Source organism: Monomorium pharaonis, chromosome 10, assembly GCF_013373865.1.
Source record: "Monomorium pharaonis isolate MP-MQ-018 chromosome 10, ASM1337386v2, whole genome shotgun sequence".
Lineage (NCBI taxonomy): Eukaryota > Metazoa > Arthropoda > Insecta > Hymenoptera > Formicidae > Monomorium > Monomorium pharaonis.
This window is the reverse complement of record NC_050476.1, coordinates 12,813,077-12,834,016: the sequence shown is the minus strand read 5'-3', so window position 1 is coordinate 12,834,016 and position 20,940 is coordinate 12,813,077. Positions and strand designations below refer to the sequence as shown.

At 36.5% G+C, this 20,940-nt stretch overlaps 1 protein-coding gene across 1 annotated transcript; it reads right to left on the bottom strand.

Moving 5' to 3' along the window:
- Nucleotides 1-3,291: 3,291 nt before the first annotated feature.
- LOC118647502 lies at nucleotides 3,292-4,026 on the bottom strand (the record flags this gene model as incomplete). Its single annotated transcript, XM_036292544.1, has 1 exon — nucleotides 3,292-4,026. A coding segment is annotated over exon 1 (663 nt), but the record flags the coding sequence as incomplete, so codon positions are not given.
- Between the last annotated feature and the right edge of the window lie 16,914 nt (nucleotides 4,027-20,940).

Here is a 20,940-nt window from a genome sequence, read left to right as displayed (position 1 = left end):
TTAGTCAGAAATTACTTGCGCGATAACGCTCTTTGCATGGTTGTCACCGATTTTGATGCAAAGTCGCGCAAGATTCGACGTTTAGCGTTACCTGTAGATGATAGTGATGCAGCCAATAAACGATACGTGCAACAAACTGTGAAAATTTTAAAGGATCGACAGGATGAAATCGAGAGGAAGATTGAGACATTTCAAAGTAAGGTTGAAATTACAGCTCATATGCTAAACGAGATTCAAAGACAGCTCGATGCAGTAACTCATCGTGCAGAGTAAAAAAGCTAGTACGTTGAATATATGCACCATTTACATGTCATACTCTGAACATGTCTGAGAAACAATTGCTGGTTGAGGAGTTGCATGCTCCGGCGAGAAGAAATTTTCCTCGAAGATGCGTCATAGTTCATGGATACGATGAACTGTGGCAGGCGGATGTGGTTGAGATGCGTCCTTACACACGATTTAACTGAGGTTATCACTACATACTCACCATTATCGATGTGCCGAGCAAGCATGCATGGGCTGTGCCACTGAAGACCAAGAGTGGTAGCGAAGTTGCTATTGCGATTGCAAAGATAATTCGGAAAGATGGAAGATGTCCGAAAAATTTGCAAACAGACAAAGGAAAGGAATTTTATAACACCAACGTGCAGAAACTATTAAAAAAACATAATATCAATCATTATTCTACATACTCTGTAATGAAAGCATCAGTTGTCGAACGCTTTAACCGAACATTAAAAAACGTCATGTGGAAACAATTTACACTCAATGGAAATTATAGATGGATTGATTTGCTGCCGCATCTCATGTCAGAGTACAATGCACGAAAGCATCGAACTACCGGCATGCGACCCATCGATGTTACGCCTGCAATCGCTAAAAAACTCTTAACCGCGGTGTATAGTCACATAAAAATTGCGGCACCCGCGCTATTTAAAGTCGGTGACTCGGTGCGCGTCAGCAAATTCAAAACTGTTTTTGAGAAGGGTTATACACCAAATTGGACTACGGAGATGTTTAAAATTATTGAAGTACACCGTACCAATCCTGTGACATATGTACTGGAAGATTCCTGTGGAAAATCTATCGCTGGAGGATTTTACGAATATGAGCTGCAGCGTGTTGCAAATCCTGACGTGTATCTCGTTGAAAAAATATTGCGCAGAAAAGGAGATGAGATTTATGTCAAGTGGCTGGGATTCGATGGATCGCATAATTCATTGATACATAAAGACACTGTTATTTAACCCAATAAAAATTGTTTTTATTATATTCACATAAAAGTACAATTTAACCAAATACATTATTATATTAATTTTATATTATGTAAGATTTCTTTATCATCCTTCCTTAATACATTTTTATTAATACATGTTTTTTAACATAAAAATATATATAATTATTTTTAATGTAAAATGTGTAATTTAAAAGCTATATAATGTTAAAGATATTATAATGGTATTCGATAATGTCCCCACGGTAACGTTTCAACTGAATCGGGTATAAGATATCTTTTGTCATCATATGGACTTAAAGCGATTTTCGTTTCGGACACCGTATATACTTTATGTAGCTTGGATCTTATGCATGATTGGCTACGCGTCATCTCGATCTCATCTCTCAAACACTGGGTATAATCATCAAATGTTATGGTTCGCGCTACTACATTATTCTTGACACCTTTCGCCTTTTTAGTGTCCTTCTCTCCATCTACCTTTAACGCATACATCTTTGCTCTAAGTCCAACGAACTCAGTCATTATCACGCCATTATTCTCATCTTTCATCAAGCCTGGAACTTTTTTATTCTCGAGAGGCATACCGTACGCGTTGTCGACCGGATAATCGCTCGTGTCGAACCCAGTAATATCAGGTTTCATCGCCTCGTAAATATCCTCGCACTCGACGAGGTATATGAGACTGTCGGTGTCGGTATACATGACTCTACATTTGTCACGATACAGAGGTAGCATGTACTCGTGGTGAAATTCATATAGACACGTCTTAGAAATATCTAGGATACACATGCCTACATAAATCGGCTTATATAATTTCATCTCGAGTTTTCTAAGTTCAACGGCGATTAAATTTTCTGCAAAAATACTTCGACTATGAAAATTTGGTTTCGCGATCATTGTCTCCGCACCATACCGCCGCACCCATTTTGTCAACAACTTAACGTCAACATGATTGCGCACATTCTCCATGGTTTTACCAAACACCGTATTATTCATTAATTTATACAAGTTTTTTTCGAAATCATTTTTGACGAGTGTCCGGAATCGTGTATTTAACTCTATGTATTTACAGAGCCATGGAGATTGTGCGAATTGAAATATACGGTGTATCTTTGCGATACGAAGACCGTGACGCATGCACTGCTGCAGGTTGCGGTAATGTATGACGTAACGTTCTTTATCATACAGCGTAGCGAGAAGTTTACATTCACGCTTACCTGGCGGTTTATCGCGTGTTGGGCAGAAAGATAGGTCAGCGTGCTCGTCGTGAAGGTCTCGGGGATACTCGAGATCAACTTCGAGAATGTATCCCGTTGGTGAATCAGCAGCGATCGCATTTATGTCAAAATTCGAAACTTCGATCCATTGAAATTCCCCATATGGCAGCGGCTGACACATCGCCCAACCATACAAATTATTAACGTCAAAATACATAAGATATGAGGATGGTTTCGATGGGTCGTACGTCTGCATGTATTTGTTGTTAGCCTGTGCATATCTGCCTGAACATTGACTGAGACCGCCGCGTATACCGCGTTCGATGAACATTACCATGTCAATGTCAGTAAGCAGTTCGAAAGTAATTTTTGTATATTTTAACATAGCGTCCCACGTGTATCCGGGGAGTGTAATAATGTGCTGGATCGAGACCGTAACTTTCTAAGCATTTATCGCGAAAATTTTCAAAAATGTCAGCTAACAATAACACATCCGTTTTCAAATATAGATCGCTGTATTCACCCAATGTTTGAACGGAGAATCGCTTCCAGACATTCTCAGCGTGCATGTAATCGCTCTCGGATACAGTATCAGAGGTCAGGGAACTGAAAAATGATTCGCGCGGCGGTAAACACGTGTCCTGCAGCTTGTTCACGCAGTCAACGTACTCATACGGAAATACTTTTCGTGTCAATAAATCAAAATCCTCGTTAGATAAGTGTAAAAATTCGGAACGTACAATTTTTAATTTTTCTTTGCCTAGAAATGATGTCAATTTTTTGAGACTATTATTTAAAAATTTATATGAATCTATGAAGTAGTTTTATGTAATTGTGTGGGTCTAATTTATCGGCTGTGTCTACGACATGTTTTGTAAAAGAAATATACTTTTCTTTCGTGATGGGAAGTACGTCGGTCTTCCCTTTGAAGGCTGTGGCTATTTCCTTAATAATGAAATGCGAATCGTATCCAGATAAGTTATGAAAAATAATTGGCATGTATGATGCATTTCGATAATTTAAATTACAGAGAGAATGTGCAGGACCGCGGTAACGACCAGTCAAATGACAATGACCGCGCACCCGCGTATCATCCGACGCGAATGGCGTATCGCAGATATGACACCGCGTCGCGCTATGGTATGCCTCCAATTGTTCCACCGATAACGTTTCCATGGGGATATTAGTTGATAAACGAGTCTTAACATTATACGCTAATTCTTCTAGTTGTTTAGTGAACCACGCGACGCAATCTTTATCGCGACGAAACCGGTACGTGGATAACGTGTCGTCGTATAAGCATCGCACGTAATACCCGATGCTGAATACCTCATGTTGTTGATATGTGTACGACGCTTGCTCTGTATCATGTTGCGTCTTCCGCAGCACACACTCGAGGTCCGCGTAGACGATAAAGGGCACTCGTTCCTTGTGGTTTATATTCCGGAAATTCAACCACTTGTCGTCTTCGGCAGGCAATGTGATAGCGCAGTCGTTCATCCTCTGACAGTCTACAGCGTGTGATTGCAACCTCTCGCATGATAAAAAATAGTGCAAGCACCTGTAAAAATAATTTAAAAAAATTTTAATTATTTATTTTGCTAGATCATAAAACTATTTTTTATATAAGAATATAGTATACATACCGATCGCAAATGTATTTCTTGTGCTCCTTTTTACTCAGTTGGGAGCCGATGAGGCGGGGCAGATTTTTTATCCACACAAAGTGGCCCACGCTGTCTTCATGCGGATTTTGCACGTATAGTAAATTGACATGCTTCTCTTTCTTGTCATTGGAGAGCCGCAGCGGAAGAATCTTTAGCATTGCCATTTCCTTTTTCATTCCGTAGACGTTGATCGATATATTGTTAAGACTCTCAAATTTTCCAATGTCCTTTACTGTAACGGGAAACGCAATGTCATCAAACTTTAGGACTGTTGTATAATGTGGATATGACGATTCCAATCCTGTGTTTCTTTCAGCAGGATGTAGAGCGGCGACCACTGACCACGCGAAGCATGCATTGTCCTTTGAATTAACGTTCACTACTGCACGTTTCATCATTATTTCTCGCGGTAATGTCACGTAACACCCCGCGTGTAGAGGATTGTATTTATTTATATTTAGAATCAAATTGAGAATTCGCGATAGCGCCCACCCGCTATCTCGTTCTTGAAACTCTTCGAGTGATGCTAATGTGGGCTCGATAACGCGTCGCTCGTACCACTCGTCCAAGTCCGATGTTTGGAATAGTTCACAATTTTTAGTGTTTATACTTTTGTTGGCATGTTTATCACCCGTTACAAACACGCCGTTGAATGCTGTATTCACTTTTACACTGTTGTGTTCCTCTAGAGCGTCCCGCATTCGCTCGAGCACTATACCGCCTGCGTCTTCTAAAAACGTTCGCGGTTCAATATAGTTTGTATTTATCACTGCACCTGTCTGAATGCGATTCTCGAACGCTGTATCTATCTCTCGCCACATGAGTTTGTTCGCGTTATTACTAGTGCTCGCGTAATTACCACCTACATGCACGAAATGTCTTTGTAATTGTGTCTTTTCACCTTCGAGTCGCGCGATCCTCGCCACCAACGATTGTCTTTGTCCGACGGCAAGCCGAGGACGCTTTATGCGGCTATGTTCCTCAAGCTGTTGTATAATCTCGTCGCATCGCTGCAACCATATAAAACACTCGCCCAAAGTAGTGACTCCATTTGCTTGCTCCAACAGCTCGCGTTCCACTTGCTCGAAATTATTCTCCATTTTTATCACTGTTGTCTTTTTATCACTGTTTTAAAACAACACCATACAATCTTCAACAGGACACTCGCATGTAGTTTCGTAACACCTAATGCAGAATCGAAATTTGTCTTGAATTTCAAACTGCATTAGCTTGCTTTGTCTTTCACACCGAATATAAAAACATATTTCCTTCTCTTGCTCAGACAGAACGTATTCATCCTCATCATTGTTCAAAAGATTTGAAAATTCGTGGTAAGTACGCAGCATTTTCTCTACATAGGGATTCTCAGTATCATAAGCAAAGTGGGACGTTATTGCTATCACTTCGATATACTTTCCAACACCTGCTGGTATCTCAATGAGGTGGTAACAGCATTCCCGAGTCTTTTCTAGGATTTGTTTTGCTATATCATATTCATTATCATCGGTGTCAACCGAATTGAGTATCTCTCTATATAATTTATGCTTCATATGATGAGGCCAGTTATGAACAAATTGGTCGTGTATGTAAACTTCCTGTATTACGGTGCGTTCATGCGTTCCGCGTATACCGAGTTCTCGATCACGTAGAAATTGCACTGGTGATATTCTCTGCACATCCTTTCGTTTTTCGGAATCATCATTATTGTTAAGAACATAAATGGCATCTTCTACGATATCATCATTCATGTTGTAATAATGTAGTTTTTATACTAAGAAGTCTCTACTGTGCGCACACTGAACACAAATTGCACTGAATTATTACTCCGGATTGATGACGGTTTCAACTTGCACTCGGATCTTAAACTTCGCATCAAATGCGATATTATGCGCTTCCCGACCGCTTATATATTTTTTATAACTCCTTATTTTCTTTGTCTTAACATCGGTGCTTGACCTCTGCAAGATTTGCGTTATTTGAATGTGCGATTCTGAATGATCTCATCAAGAAAGTATCAAATGATTTATGTACGTGCCTAAAACATATTTTTGTTACAGCAGCCGTACATCGGCGCTTGACCTCTGCAAGATTTGCATTATTTGAATGTGCGATTTTCGTATGATCTTATCAGTAAATATCAAATGTACATGCCTAAAACATATTTTATTACAGCAGCCGTACATCGGCGCTTGATCTCTCAAAGATTCACATTATTTGAATGTATGATTTTCGTATGATCTCATCAGTAAGTATCAAATGTACATGCCTAAAACATATTTTGTTACAGCAGCTGTATATCGGCGCTTGACCTCTCAAAGATTCACATTATTTGAATGTGTGATTTTCGTATGATCTCATCAGTAAGTATCAAATGTATGTGCCTAAAACATATTTTGCCGCAGCAGCCGTACATCGGCGCTTGACCTCTGAAACGTTGGTCATCCTTGAATGTGTAAAGTTTGAAATAGTAATTGTCCCCTCTACTGAGATGTGTGAAGAAATATGTGATTGTCCCCTCTACTGAGATGTGTGAAGGGCGTGCAATATAAGAAGAGTTCTGACAACGGTATCACATCAGTTAATCAACGGAATACGGACGGTAAAGTTCCAATCTTGCATTAGTTAATTAAAAGAAGTCAGAGTTTCCCCTGAAAATGAACTATTACGTTCCGATTCAGCAAAATGAAACGTGTAATAAACCATAAGTATTTCTTAAATTAATTAAATCAAATTTTGTTACATATTTAATTGGATTTTATTTTTTATATCTTGCAACATTTTTTCTTTACAGAACAATGTCGCAGCCGCGTCATACTCCACGCATTCTGGGGAGGAGATTTGCTTTGACGGCTACATTCTACAAATATTTGGATATAGGATTCAGTGTGGGACTTGAGCCTTTTGTAGAGATGATTCTTGGTGACAACAAGGGCAATGAGATACCGCTGTCACGTGATACCTGGGTAATAATGATTGAGAAACGGACAGATATCGAGCAACTCCTGCAGTCGACAACCGCTACATCGTTGTGGATTAATGATCTTTTCATCGAAGTCGTTAAAACGTACGTAACGAGAGTATCATAAAATTCATTTTAAATAACAAAATTATGTACATGAAACCATCGACTGTGCAATTTTTACTAAATCTTGAAGATGTTATCAATAATGCATATTTTAAGTTATGGGATGATATGCATATAGTAAAAGAACGATATAATCAATTTGTAAACTGTTTGCGGCGAAATAATATTCATAACAAGTGCGATGCAGTCAAATTGTTAAATGAAATATGTGTAAAAACTTCGCTCGTAGATTGCGAACTGATGGTTTATGCATCAGACAATATTGTATACGACGCGTTACAAAAGGAATAAATGAAAAAATTTATAAATAATTATTATAACTTATTTTCTCTCTTCCCTATTCCTTTGCGGTATAATGGCGTGCGCAGAACCGAGTAGGAGGTACATAGATAAGATGGGTGGGAACGCATGTATGTAACTGCATATGAAAGAACGCAACGAATGAAAGAGAAAGAGCGAGAGAATGATAAAACTGTATGGCTGGAAATATTGCGTACGGATGAGAGAGAGAGAGAGACAGATTCGGAATAGAGGGAGAGAGCGAGCACCGCAGCGATAGCTGCTACAACAGCGGCGGGCGGCGGGCGGCGGCGGCGGCGGCGGCGGCGGCGGCGGCGGCGGCGGCGGCGGCGGCGGCGGCGGCGGCGGCGGCGGCGGCGGCGGCGGCGGCGGCGGCGGCGGCGGCGGCGGCGGCGGCGGCGGCGGCGGCGGCGGTCGCGGACTCCGATTTCCCCTCTCCCGCTCCCGGGTCGCGGACCCGAAAATACCGCGTCAGCAATTTTCGCACCGCGACCGCGGACCCGAAAATACCGCGTCAGCAATTTCCGCACCGCGAGATCCCCTTCCCCGCGTGACGTCATACCCCCGCGCCTACGGGTACCCCCCGCACACCCGCACCCCTCTCGGAGCCCCGTAGTTAGAACCGGCCTAGTATTAACTATTATCATGTGCGTAATAAAACGGAACGCAGCCATTCGCATCGTCACTACGGCGTTTGTATCGTGTGTAATTGGTTATGTGAGTCGCCAGGGGTTCGCGCGAAGTGACGTGCAGTGTGAGGTTATGTTGTTATGACAGTTCGTGAAGTTATAATGCATATTATACCATTATGTTTAATGCAAGGTCTACAATGTCAGCAGGAGTAATGGAATAGGAGTAAAAAGTAAGAAATATGAAATGAGGTTTGCTCATTTCGTTTACTCCCGGTTTTTAATTGATAATAATTGCCCATACATTGGTCATAAAACCTGCTTCTTATACTTAAACCTTTTAATATTGGGTGCGTTTGGCAAAGCAAATCTGAAGCGTCTGGAGGCTCTGTTGACACATTCTGTCTTTGTTATTTATTGGCATCAAACAAAGATAGAGTGAGGTAAGAGAGCACTCCGATGTCTCAGATTTGCTTTATCGAACGCAATAATTTAACCACATGCACAACTCTACGTCACACTTCATCTATTTAATCATTAACACCAATGTAAAATTAAATAATCAGTGAGTAAGAAGCTTAGATTTTACACTGGTGTCGATGAGATAGATGAGATGTTGTGTAATATATAGAATTGTGAATCAGTTAAATATTGCTGTAAATGTCAATCAATTCACAACTATTAATTAGCTTGAATAAAACTTTAAATAAACGTTTTTAATAATACTAATTTAAATTTTTTGGTATACTAGTAACATACACTATTAGAAATTTCTTGAAATTTCAAGTACTTTTAATGCACACATGTAAATAAAATTTCAATTCTTAGTAACTGAAACCCATATTAATGTACATGTACATGAAATTTCAATATTTTGTACATTAAATTTAGTATACATTAAAAATAAATTTAATGTACATGTATCTGAAAAAACTTATAAAATTTTAACAAGCCGAGAGAAGAGCTAAGATCATGTTTATTATTAAATATGTATCGTATTAACGTTCCGACATGTATCGTATTAATACTCAACATTTATTTTTTAAATATATTGCATATTGTATAAATAATATAAGTTATACTATATTAATAAATTAAAATATTGTTGAAAAAGTTTTTATTCTAACTTGAAATCTTAATAAAAACGAAAAATTGTAATGCTTAAAATAAATTACATATTACATGTATGAAACATTTGATGAAACATTTAAATTATTAAAAATTTTTCACTTTTTTCTTTATATTAATATTTCAAGTTACAGTAAATATTTGAGTTGTATTATTCTAACGAGTATTCAAATTTCGCGCACAAAATGCACCTTCTGGCGAAGAGCGTAGTGAGCGCAGCAACCATGCCCGCCACATCGCGGCCTATATTGGTCATTACATTAGTCATTTGTTTTGAATGTCGTCCTCGTCGTCCTCAAGTTTCTTTGGTTACTTCCAAGCTGTCGAACGAAACGGAATCGTCGCAAAATCATAAGAATATTTCTGTTTTCCAACAGTTATGCAGTTCTTATGATTTCTAGGTTGTGTAAACGCGAAGTCTGTTGTGTGATGAAAAGTTTCATGATAGATATCCGTCGATTGTTGAGCAAGTGTATACAACGCAACAAGACGCAACTTGCAATCGTTTCGTGATAAGTAAATAATCTGTTTTCGTTTTGTTTATATGACATTTGTAAATGCTCAATTTATGCATAGAACTTATACTAATGGAAGGGCAATAGCGTATACCGTCCGTATGTCGAAACTGTGTCCACATCTGTGCGACAAGGATAGGTAGAAATGAGGCCTGTTTTTTGTCGCTGCACTGCTGTACTGGTGCAATAAGTTAGAATGAAAAAAAATATTTCTGTCTTATTCTAGCTTATTGCACCAGTGCAGCAGTGCAGCGATAAAGAACAGGCCTATGACTTGACATGAAATGAGATAGAACTAGTTTTCTGTCTCATTTTATAACTTTTCCTTATAATGCGCTGGAGCGGCCGAAACGAGATTGTATTTGTATGAGATATGAGACAGAACTACTTTTCTCACTTAGACACTCGTACGGGTTCTTTCCCTCTTCCATTAGTATAAGTTCTATGAATTTATGACATTTTCTTCTATTGTTTTAAACAATATCTCTCAATCGCTTTTTTATTTCAAATGACGTTGTAACACTGTAAACATTTTTTTCATATATTTGTTTCAGTAGGTTTTTCAGGAAATACGCAATATACTACGACAGAGGCTCTTTGTGTCGATTTTATCCCAGGAATCTTGAATCGCAGGAAAGCCGAAGGATTGTAATTTATACTCAAATAGTTCGTAATCTTCTTGTGCATTACACATCTAGATAATTTTGAGCTTATCAGATCCTTCTAAAAAAAGGTGAGCCTAGCAAAGCAATAATAATAATAATAATAATTGATGAACAAAAAAGAAATTATTTTTCTAATGTTCCTATTTCAGAAACGTTAAAATACTTTTTCCAAGATAAGTCAGTACTGCATGAACTCGAGAATTATCAAAAACCTTGCGAAGGACTTTTAAAAGATTTTACTGACGGAAGTGTTTACAAGAATAATGAGTTTTTTTTAAATAATCCTGCCGCTTTAAAAATTATTCTTTATCAGGATGTCTTTGAAATTGTCAATCCTATAGGGCCCTCCAAGAAGAAACACAAATTACTTGCAGTATATATGAATCTCGGAAATTTACCAGATTATATTCGCTCTCATAGTAATTCCATTAAACTTGTTGCTCTGTGTAAAGAATTAGATTTTGTCCATGAAAAAGTATATGGTAGGACAGTTGAAGATCTTAAAAAAATTGAACAAGAAGGAACAGAAATTTCTGGAAAATGTATTAAAGGTTCTATAGTATTTATAGCTGGTGATAATCTTGGAAGCCATGGTTTAGGTGAATTCAAAGAAAACTTCAGTACTTCAATATATTTCTGCAGATTTTGTTCGGCTACGAGAAAAAAATTTAACTCTGAAAGCGATGCATATAAAACGTATATATCAAGAAGTATTGAATCATACAATAACGTTGTACAACAGATTGCAAATGTCAATGATTATGAGGGAATCAAATTTGACTTTATTTTTAATAGCTTATAATACTATCACGTTTGCGCACCAGGACTCCCTCCTTGCATTGGACATGACTTGTTTGAAGGCATTATAGCATTCGATCTTAAACTTTACATCGATTATTTTATTCAAAAGAAATGGTTTACGCAGAAACAATTGAATAATAGAATTGATAAATTTCATTACTCAGTAGAAGATCGATTAGATAAACCTTGTAAAATACCTAACATATGTAGGAAAAAAAATTGTTGGTGGAGCTTGCCAGATCTGGACATTTTTAAGAACTTTTTCTCTTCTCATTGAAGATAAAATTCTAAATATTCATGACCCAGTTTGGATGTGTATTTTGTTACTCACTGAACTTGTTGAGATTGTTTCTTCACCTACAATCCATTGATCGTGTTTACCTTATTTAGAAAAAATTATTGACGAATATTTTTTGTTACGTCCGGCGGGGCCAAGGATCGCATCGTTTATTTTCTTTATTAATTTTTAGTATTTGCTCTACTCCGCCGAGCGGAAACGGAGAAAGAGAGATTTGAGGAACAGCGGGAAAGAAAAAGATAAATAAAAATTCCTGGCAGATTCTTTTTGAGATTGGTTTATTCTAACTCTATTAATGAAATAGTGGCCTTTATGACGGTGTCGGAAGCGACCATTCTGTCGTCTATTATCGTGGGTTTCCTATAATCGCGTGGTGAGAGCTCGGCGGTCGGACTCCCCTTGATATGGTTGGGGCCCGGAACGGGTGCCGGACGGTAAAGGTCGCGCGGCGAAGGCAATGGTCGAGGCGGGAGTGTTTTAAGGACCACCGGCAGTGGCTGGTCAAAAACACGGGGGTCGAACTCCCCGTGTTCCACCAACTCGGCGTACAGCCGCCTCAGCTGCACTTTCCTGCCGCCTCGGCGAGATCTTCTCATCTACGCACGGGGAATGCCATTTTGGTTTTTTAGTTCTCTCTTTTTAAACCAAATGTTAGAATTATGAATTTGTTAATTAGCGTGGTGGAGCGTTTGATACCGTTCGTGATTCACCCGGCTGTGCTTCACGCGAAATTTCTCTAGCTATCCGGAGCCCGCTGGATCGCTTAACGGCGTGGATAAAGAAAGGGATCGAGGGACGTATGCCTCTCACCATGAGTTCGGGTGGAGGCGCCTAGTTAGATAGCGGCACCGTATTCGGTGTCCGCTCCGGTGCTGTCGGTTTTGTCGGAACGCGAACGCGCGCCGACTACCCTGCGCCCACGCTAGAGTCTTTCGACTTTCGCGGGGCTGGTTGACGGGAAAGGGTGTACACTTTTCAGCGCGCGCCTTCCCGCACCGTTGGCTGTTTGTCCTCGAATTGATAGAAGGCGACAGAGAGAGAGAGTTGAACGAAGCAGACGATTCTCCCGGGTGCCGCGAGAGAACGCGAACGCGCTCACTCTGCGAGTGACGTGGGGCCACTGAGTTCCTTACGGAACTACAGCTCAGCGCCAGGTTCACGACTCTCAATGTCTGTGAGAGGAAGATGTATTTCACGAATGATCGAAGCACCACCGTTGTCACACGATACTCCACGACTCGAGAACGGAACGCACGAAAGAAAAAGAAAAGAAATTGCTTGCTATAACTGTAGTGATTTTAATAAAATAAGAAAAAGAAGAGAGAACTCGCACCTTTACAAATCGCTAATAGCACTGTTACTGTCGCACTCGCACGCACGCACGATCACGGAGATCGGGAATTGCTAACTATAAAATAATAAACGAATTAGTAATGTGAGGGAGAAATTGCCACCCCTGGTCTCGCCGGTTACCGTAAGGTTATAAGTCGGTACGCGATTAATTGAAAATATTCTAAGTCTTTACCCGAATATGTGAAAATATTCTAAGTTTTTATCCAAATGTGCGAAAATATTCTAAGTTTTATTCGAATATGCGAAATACGTCCAACGACCTTTCGGCGCGAGACGAGGAGGCAAAATCTCTGCTTTCGCATGAAAATCGCGGCTTTTATACTCCTAACCGAGGGAGTTCGGGGGTGAAGAGCATGGAAAGGAGAGCAGTAAATCATCTAGTGCCTGTCACGTAATTCAGCAATTAATGAATTAGCGTGTCCGATTCTATGGTCACCAGATGAAATTCCACCTCCCCATTTGTAATTTTGAGTCGCGGGGCGTGCAACTATCGCCCGCTCCTTGCAATCGCTTGCATTCCTTATTCGGGTTTTTATGAGTGGAGTTTAGAATAGCAAAATTCTGGAACACGAAGGCCTAGCGTGTTCCTCCGCGTGTTCCATTTCATTTAGCTCGTTATCGATTAGTTAAGGGCGTTGGGCCCCTAATATCCTACTCCGAACGGTTCCACGCGAACGTGGCTGCGTCGACGCTAGCGGGAGCGTTTGTCTGTTTCTTTCTCGAGGGGTAATTAATTCGTCCTGTTAATTGGATGATTTACGCGATTGCCATTAAATCCCCGGTTTTGAGGCGCCTCAGGGGGCAGGCGAGGGGGAGGAGCACTCCCCCTTTTGTGCTTTCACGATTTGCGATACGGTTAATTAGTTAGGCGCGTTTTTAATTAGCGCATGCGTGTCGGTAGCGCGGGCCACATATTCCCAGCGCGTGATCGCGCGGGCCCGGTACCGCGGGCGCGTGATCCAGCGGTGTTCGGTTGCCGCGGCAACGCGTCGTTGCAGGGCGCGATCCTCGCTTGGATCGTGACGGCCGGCTCGAAATCTCGGCCGGACGTAACACTTTTAATGAGACAAACGTTATTCCCAAATGTTAAACATCGGCCGAAACATCATTATATATGTCATTATGCTAAGTTGATTTCATAATTTGGTCTTTTGATAAAAGTTTGGACAATGCGATTTGAAAGCAAACATAGATTTTTCAAACGAGCCATTCGATATCTCCTTAATTTTATCAACGTTACAACATTGCTTAGCGAAAAGCATGAACTTCTCCAGAGTTTGGTACGATTAGGAGTAGATGTAAGACTTGAAACAAAAATCGAGCAACGTAGTGATTTTCAAATTAACTTATACGAAAATATAAAAACAATTATAAGAACAGTTAATTTACCTGAAGATGTCCAACAATGCAACAAAGTTATTTTGAAAGGCACAGTGTACAAAAATGGAGATATTTTATTAATTAATCAAGATGGATATCAGCATAACGTTGTCGTAGGCAAAATATGTTTGCTTCTTTATTGTGACGAAACAAATATTTATGCTCTGTTCGAAATAATGGAACATGAATTTATACCGTATCTTTGAGTTTATAAACTCGGACGAACTACGGGATACGCATTGCATCCTTTAAATAAAATGTGCGATTTTAAACTAATGCATGTATACAACTTGGGAAATATGCTTTGCGTTAAATCATCCTATGAATTTGTGTCTCATGTTTTTTAGCAGTTCTTATTCATGGACATATTTTATTTTTATAAATTTTGGTATAAACAATCTATTTTTTCAGAACTACTTTTTTATATTTTATAATTGATAAAAATTACTTTACAATACTCATATATAAATTTACATAAAACAAACGTAAATATAATTTATTAAGTTAACGTATAATTATTTAAGTTAAATATGTACATATTACAACTAGACACATTAAAAAAATATTGTTATATGTCCTATTATATTTCATTATTTCTATAGCTTAATAAATTAATAATATCTATTTTCAGCTTCTAAGATGCCACTTTTTAAGGTAGAATTACTTGATGAATCTAAAAAAAAAAAGATTAAAGCAGATCATATATCAAAAATTATTGAAACTGCGGCAAAAAAATGCAATATTCCGCATGATATTTATAAGGTAATTTCATGTATATTGCTCTTAATTTATTATTTATTTTTATTTTAAAACTTCTTAAAAGAATATTTATTACATTACAAATTAGAAGTCAAAAAGATTGACTCCGACAAAATAAATCTCTTCAAGATCAGTTTAAAAAATCGATTATTTTTTTAAACTTATTCTACATTTTGCAATTGTTTTAGACATAAGAAAATAAAATAATAAATAATTCAAAACTTATGTAATCAAATCAGAGCAAGAAATAAAGTAAAAGTAAGATAATAAAGAAAATAAAGAAAAATTAAAAAAAAGATTAAAAAATTAAAATCTACGTAATCCAACTAAGACAGGGAAGAAGAATATAATCACATATATAAATCATATAATTTTCTATGGCTAAATATAATTAACTAATTCATTCATATTTAGGTTATTTTTAAATAGGTGGTCATGCTGCAGGATGGAACAGAAATCGACGAGGATGATGTCTTAATGAAATTGGCAAAAGAAAGCACTACTGGTCCAATTTTTGTAAAGCTTGTGCATGAAAATTTGAATAATCAAACTGCAATAAACTTGGATGGTAATTTAAAACCTTTTTCATTTTGTGTTTATATTTCACCAAACGAAATTAATTCAATTTTATTTCGAAAACAATTTTATGCTTATGCTTATTTTAATGATATATTTAAATATTTTAGTTGCTACTTCGACATCAAGTTCTACTGAACGTACTATTACGAGGAAAGAATACATTTTAAATTTAGATGACGGTGTTTGGGATAAAGTTCCGGAGGCACTACCAGCCTCATGCCAAAAAGGCGAAAAATTATTGCCTAAGGATAAGCAGACAATAAATAGAGTTATTGCCGATTATATGTTGAACAGATTAAAAGATCCATCGAGAGGCACTGCCGAACAAATCTCACGAATCATCTGTAATTTATATCTAGATACTTTTCTTGATACAATAGAAAATGAAAAATGGGGTAGTGGTGTTGAAACACTACGAACACAAATTTGTAATGCTGTTCAATATATATATGAAAAGTACATCTGTAGGACGCAATAAAAAAAGGCCGATATCTCCGGACAGTGATGATGATGAACAAGAAACTCGAGAAATTGAAGTTTCTATACTGCGACGTCAAGATGAATATGGTTGCGTTGCATATGCACCAACTTTACTTGCTTCTAAAAATGCCCAAACACAGGAAGTTAAGTGACTTCGGTTATTGGAACTATATTCCAGTGACGATATCCATTCAGAAGAGATGTATCAATTAATGACCGAAACATACCCGACTCAGCGAGCATTAATTAATGACAGCGCAAAAAACTTACCATTAATATCAGTAAATTGGCCATTTTTAAAAGAAGGAGTATGTTTGCTTCAACATAGTTCTACATTACTGGGCAAAGATGTTGTCAAAATTTGGTGGAATTGTCATGATAAGAAGACTAAGCTACTTAGACAGTATTTGAAAACGTCTAAGAATTTGAAAAGGAAAAAAGAAAAAGTAAATGCTATAATAGCAGAGTGTCAAGAATATTCCAAGATCACAAAAGATCAGATGCCCAAAATATTAGTTGTTTTTCCATTATTGATCGAATACTTCAAAGAAAAGGAAAATTTCTTATTATAAGTAATAGACGTAGGTTACATTTGTATAACATTTCGTTTAATAATATCGTTAAAAATTATATACATGGTTAAATATTTACTTAATTATTTTAGATTGATATTGCGGATGAAGATGTTACGCAGAATGTCAACATTGATAATCCCATTTTGATTATAAGAGGTATTTATATGTTTGTATTTGTTGTGAGTGCGCGACACTCACACAAACTTTACTTGTAATAATGATAAGGGTGTCGAGTGACACCTCGCGCGATGACACCGTCCGGCCTTGCTACCGGGCATCGCACCGGCCTTCATACCGGACATCACACCGGGCAACATATCCGGTTACTCATTTTGCCACCCGAAATCTCCTGATTTCCGGTGGAATGCGCCTAGCTAGCAATTGCTGGCTAAGCTAGTGCACGGGCCAAAGGCCCGTGACCGCGAGTGACATCCCTTGGTAACCAGCCGAAAGGCTGAGTATATAAAGACCGCGGAAAGAGAACGAGTGGGCTCATAATTAATAATAATAGCGACGAGTATATGTCGCTCATCGAATCTACAAACTATACTTAGTAATACATCTCACGGGTTCGCTAAAGAAACTGTAAAAGAAGAACAAATATATATCTCTTGTTATCAACTCTCGGCGTTATCTTTTGGAAACCTGATCCCGAGGAGTCATCGGCAGCGGTCCCGCACTGTATCCCGAGACGAGGGATACAACATATTTTATCATTGCAGTACATTATTTACCAACATTACAAAACTATTCGTATAAAAAATATATAATCGACAAAAAAAGTTCAAACGTTAATTTCCATTTACAGGCAAGTCATTATATGATCCAAATGCAACGTGTAATCTGGTTATCGAAAAAAAAAGTAATTTTTTGCATTAATGCACTAGAAGGCTTTCTTTTAACTTTTCTATGTTATTATATATTTGGATTTTGCTATCCAACGTCAATTGAAAAGACCTTGGAATTCATTCAAAGGTAATCCTTATTGCACATTATGCAGTATATATACATATGTCATATATCTTTTATTTTACGTAATATTTTTACTTAATTTATGAATTCTAGAGTTTTCCTACAAATCAACCCATCAACTTCAAGTGCGAAGAAAAGGTCACCAGGCAGCAAACGATATATTAGATCATTCAACACTGAAGTTTATAATTTAGCGAAGGCTTTGTCAAAGTTTTCAGATGCTTTCAAAATAAATTAGATTAACTAAAACTTAATACGAAATAATATTGAAATAAATAACACATACACACACAAACTACGAAATTAAATAATACATTTACAGAATTGTATTCTTATATATATAATTTTATTATTTTATTATTTTTACCTTTATTGTCTATGGAAACATTTTATTCAATTGAGACTATGTAATCGTAATTTAGACCAAGTATAATTAAAATATTAGCTTTTCTTGTCTTATACTTTTATATTTTATACAAAAAATGAAAGTTGTCATTTTTCGTACACTTGAAATTTCATGCAAAAATTTCAAACAATGCACATGAAATTTAAGGTACCTGTAACTGAAACTTTAATTACGTTTACATGACTATTCATTTACGTGAATAACCAAAAACTTCTATCACATTTGCTTGAAATTTCATGCAGATATTTCTAACAGTGTATATAATGCTGGTATCTTGGTGATAAAAAATGGTTTTTATCTTTACATTATCAATATTTAACTAATGCACAATTCTACGCCACACTTCATCTATTTAATCATCAACATCAATGTAAAATTAATTAATTATAGAGCAACATAACTCAGATTTTATACTGGTGTCGATGAGATAGATGAGATGTTATGTGATATATACAATTGTGAGTCAGTTAAATATTGCTGTAATTGTCAATCAATATTTACAATTATTAATTAGCTTGAATAATACTTTAAATAAATGTTTTTAATAATACTAATTTTTATTCTTTACTTTACTAGTAATATAAAAAAATTACAAAATCCAAGATAATACTTTTGATCATATCAAATTCAACTTAAGTAATATATAATTTATAAATACTACAAAATGCATGATATCCAAATCAAATTACTTTTTTAAAAAAGGTAAAAAAAGCGCGCCAAGTGTGTGATTTTTCTTTAACAAAAAAATCACAAAATAAAAGAATATTTTTGATAAATTCAACTTAAGTGATATTTCTTTATAACGAAAAAAATCACAAATCCAAGATAAAACTTTTGATTAAATTCAACCTAAGTAATATACATTCCTAAAATGGTATAACTTTGATTATTAAAGTAACAATTATTTTAAATAAAAAATTATTGTATTTATACACACAAATTAATTTTTCTACAAAAATAATGATATGTAAATGTTTTGCGCCAATTAAGAGTGAACACTATCAAATAAGCGTTAAGTTTTTTTTGTACAAAAATAATGATATAAAAAAATATGCGCCAATCTATAAAAATAGATGTTTATTCTTTGGCTGGCATTATAGTTTGATTTTTCATTAAGCTTGTATCAGATTAGAGATTGATATTGGGATTGAATTGAAATGTAATTAATTAGAAACAAAACCAATATTCTTTAACTTTGCTTTAAATGGTCAAATTCCAATAAATATTTTACTATAGAAACTTGGCGCCGTTAAATCGAAAAATATTTACTAGTTTAACAAGACATGTTTAATAAAATAATTGTGTCTAAGAATCAATTTAATGCTTACTGTTTAAGGGATTTTAAAATAATTAGTTAATTAAAAAAAGAAATTTTTCTTAAAACAAGTGAGTTCCACATAGACTACATGATTATCAAAGTTTTTTTTATTGCTGGATACTCAAGCATGATAATTTTACTGCAAAAAATTTGACATTCTAGTAATCAGCTTAAACATCCAAAATAATTTTTTAAATAATTTTATTTTCCAACATAATTTTACTTTCATATCTGTATTTTTCAATAAAAATTGTTTTTTCCGTGTTGCGTGAAATTCTTTGAATTTTGCAGAATCTCGCGGCGCGCTATGCGCATAATCACGGTAGGATACACCCGGTTGCGCAAATGGGTTACTTCTGTGTTATTATCTTTCTTATTTGCATATCGAAGTGTACGACCTGATGGGCGTAGCACAACTTGGCTCACAGAATCGCGGACAAGAGAAATTTTCGTAAAGTACATGCGTGAAGAAAGCGCAAGTAAAACGTTTAAACAATTCTACCGACGAGATTAATGCAATTTTTAATAACAACAGTCCTATAAAATTGAGGATTATACTGAAAAAATATTAGTTGTATTAATCTGAAATGTAAATGTAACTTGTCATTCTGATGAAGTAGAACATAAAACTTTATTCGCCACAGCTCTTGCGAGGTACAACGGATTCCCGCTCTGCTTACAGTCTTTCTTTTTTTTACAAAGTACTACAAAGTACTATGCTACGCATACATTTTTTGAGAGAGAAAGAACGCTCCTTCCATTCAACCTCACATTCATACAATCATACTAGGAACCTCTGCTTCCGTTGTTCTAACAATTATATTTCAAAATTGAATATATTAAATTCTTCTTTTTACCAGTGAATGAATGAACAAACGACAATATAACAGTTAAAATCGACCTGACTGGCCAGATGTATAATAGCGCACTACGTTTCGACTACTGGGTTTTGGTCCTTATCAAGTGCATAAAGATAATTACAATTCGTTCAACACATAGATCTTTGGTATATGCGCAAATATATCACCTAAAAACAGAATTAGGATCTTATAAAAGTTATGTTAGATCTTATGAAAGTTATGTTAAGAATTATCATTGCACATATAAATGAGTAAGCTTACGGATCATGTGAATCGTCGAAAATATAATACGTGACACGCTGTCGTAATGTCACACGTATGACGTAACTCGTCATAACGTGTGATACAGTCGAAATGTGGCTTAAGACTAATCGTTATAAGAACATGGGCGCAATCAACAACATAAATATAAATATATACATATATATCCGGTGGGGAGTAAAAATGAAAGAGGCGCTCAAAGTCAGAATTAAAGAGTCAGATTACAAACTTAGAGTTTAATAATTTAAAAATATTGTAAAAATAATTTGTAAAATAATAAAATTTTTAAGTAGATTCAATTAATTTGTCATAAATGCCCGTAATATCATCTGTGTCGTTTTGTAATAGTGTGTTCGTATTTTTTAATGAAAAAGGTTTCCGCTATCTCGCGCTTTCTTGTTGCTACCTCTTTGTGTAAAATTTGTGGTTTGCATTAATCGAATTCATGTCCATAC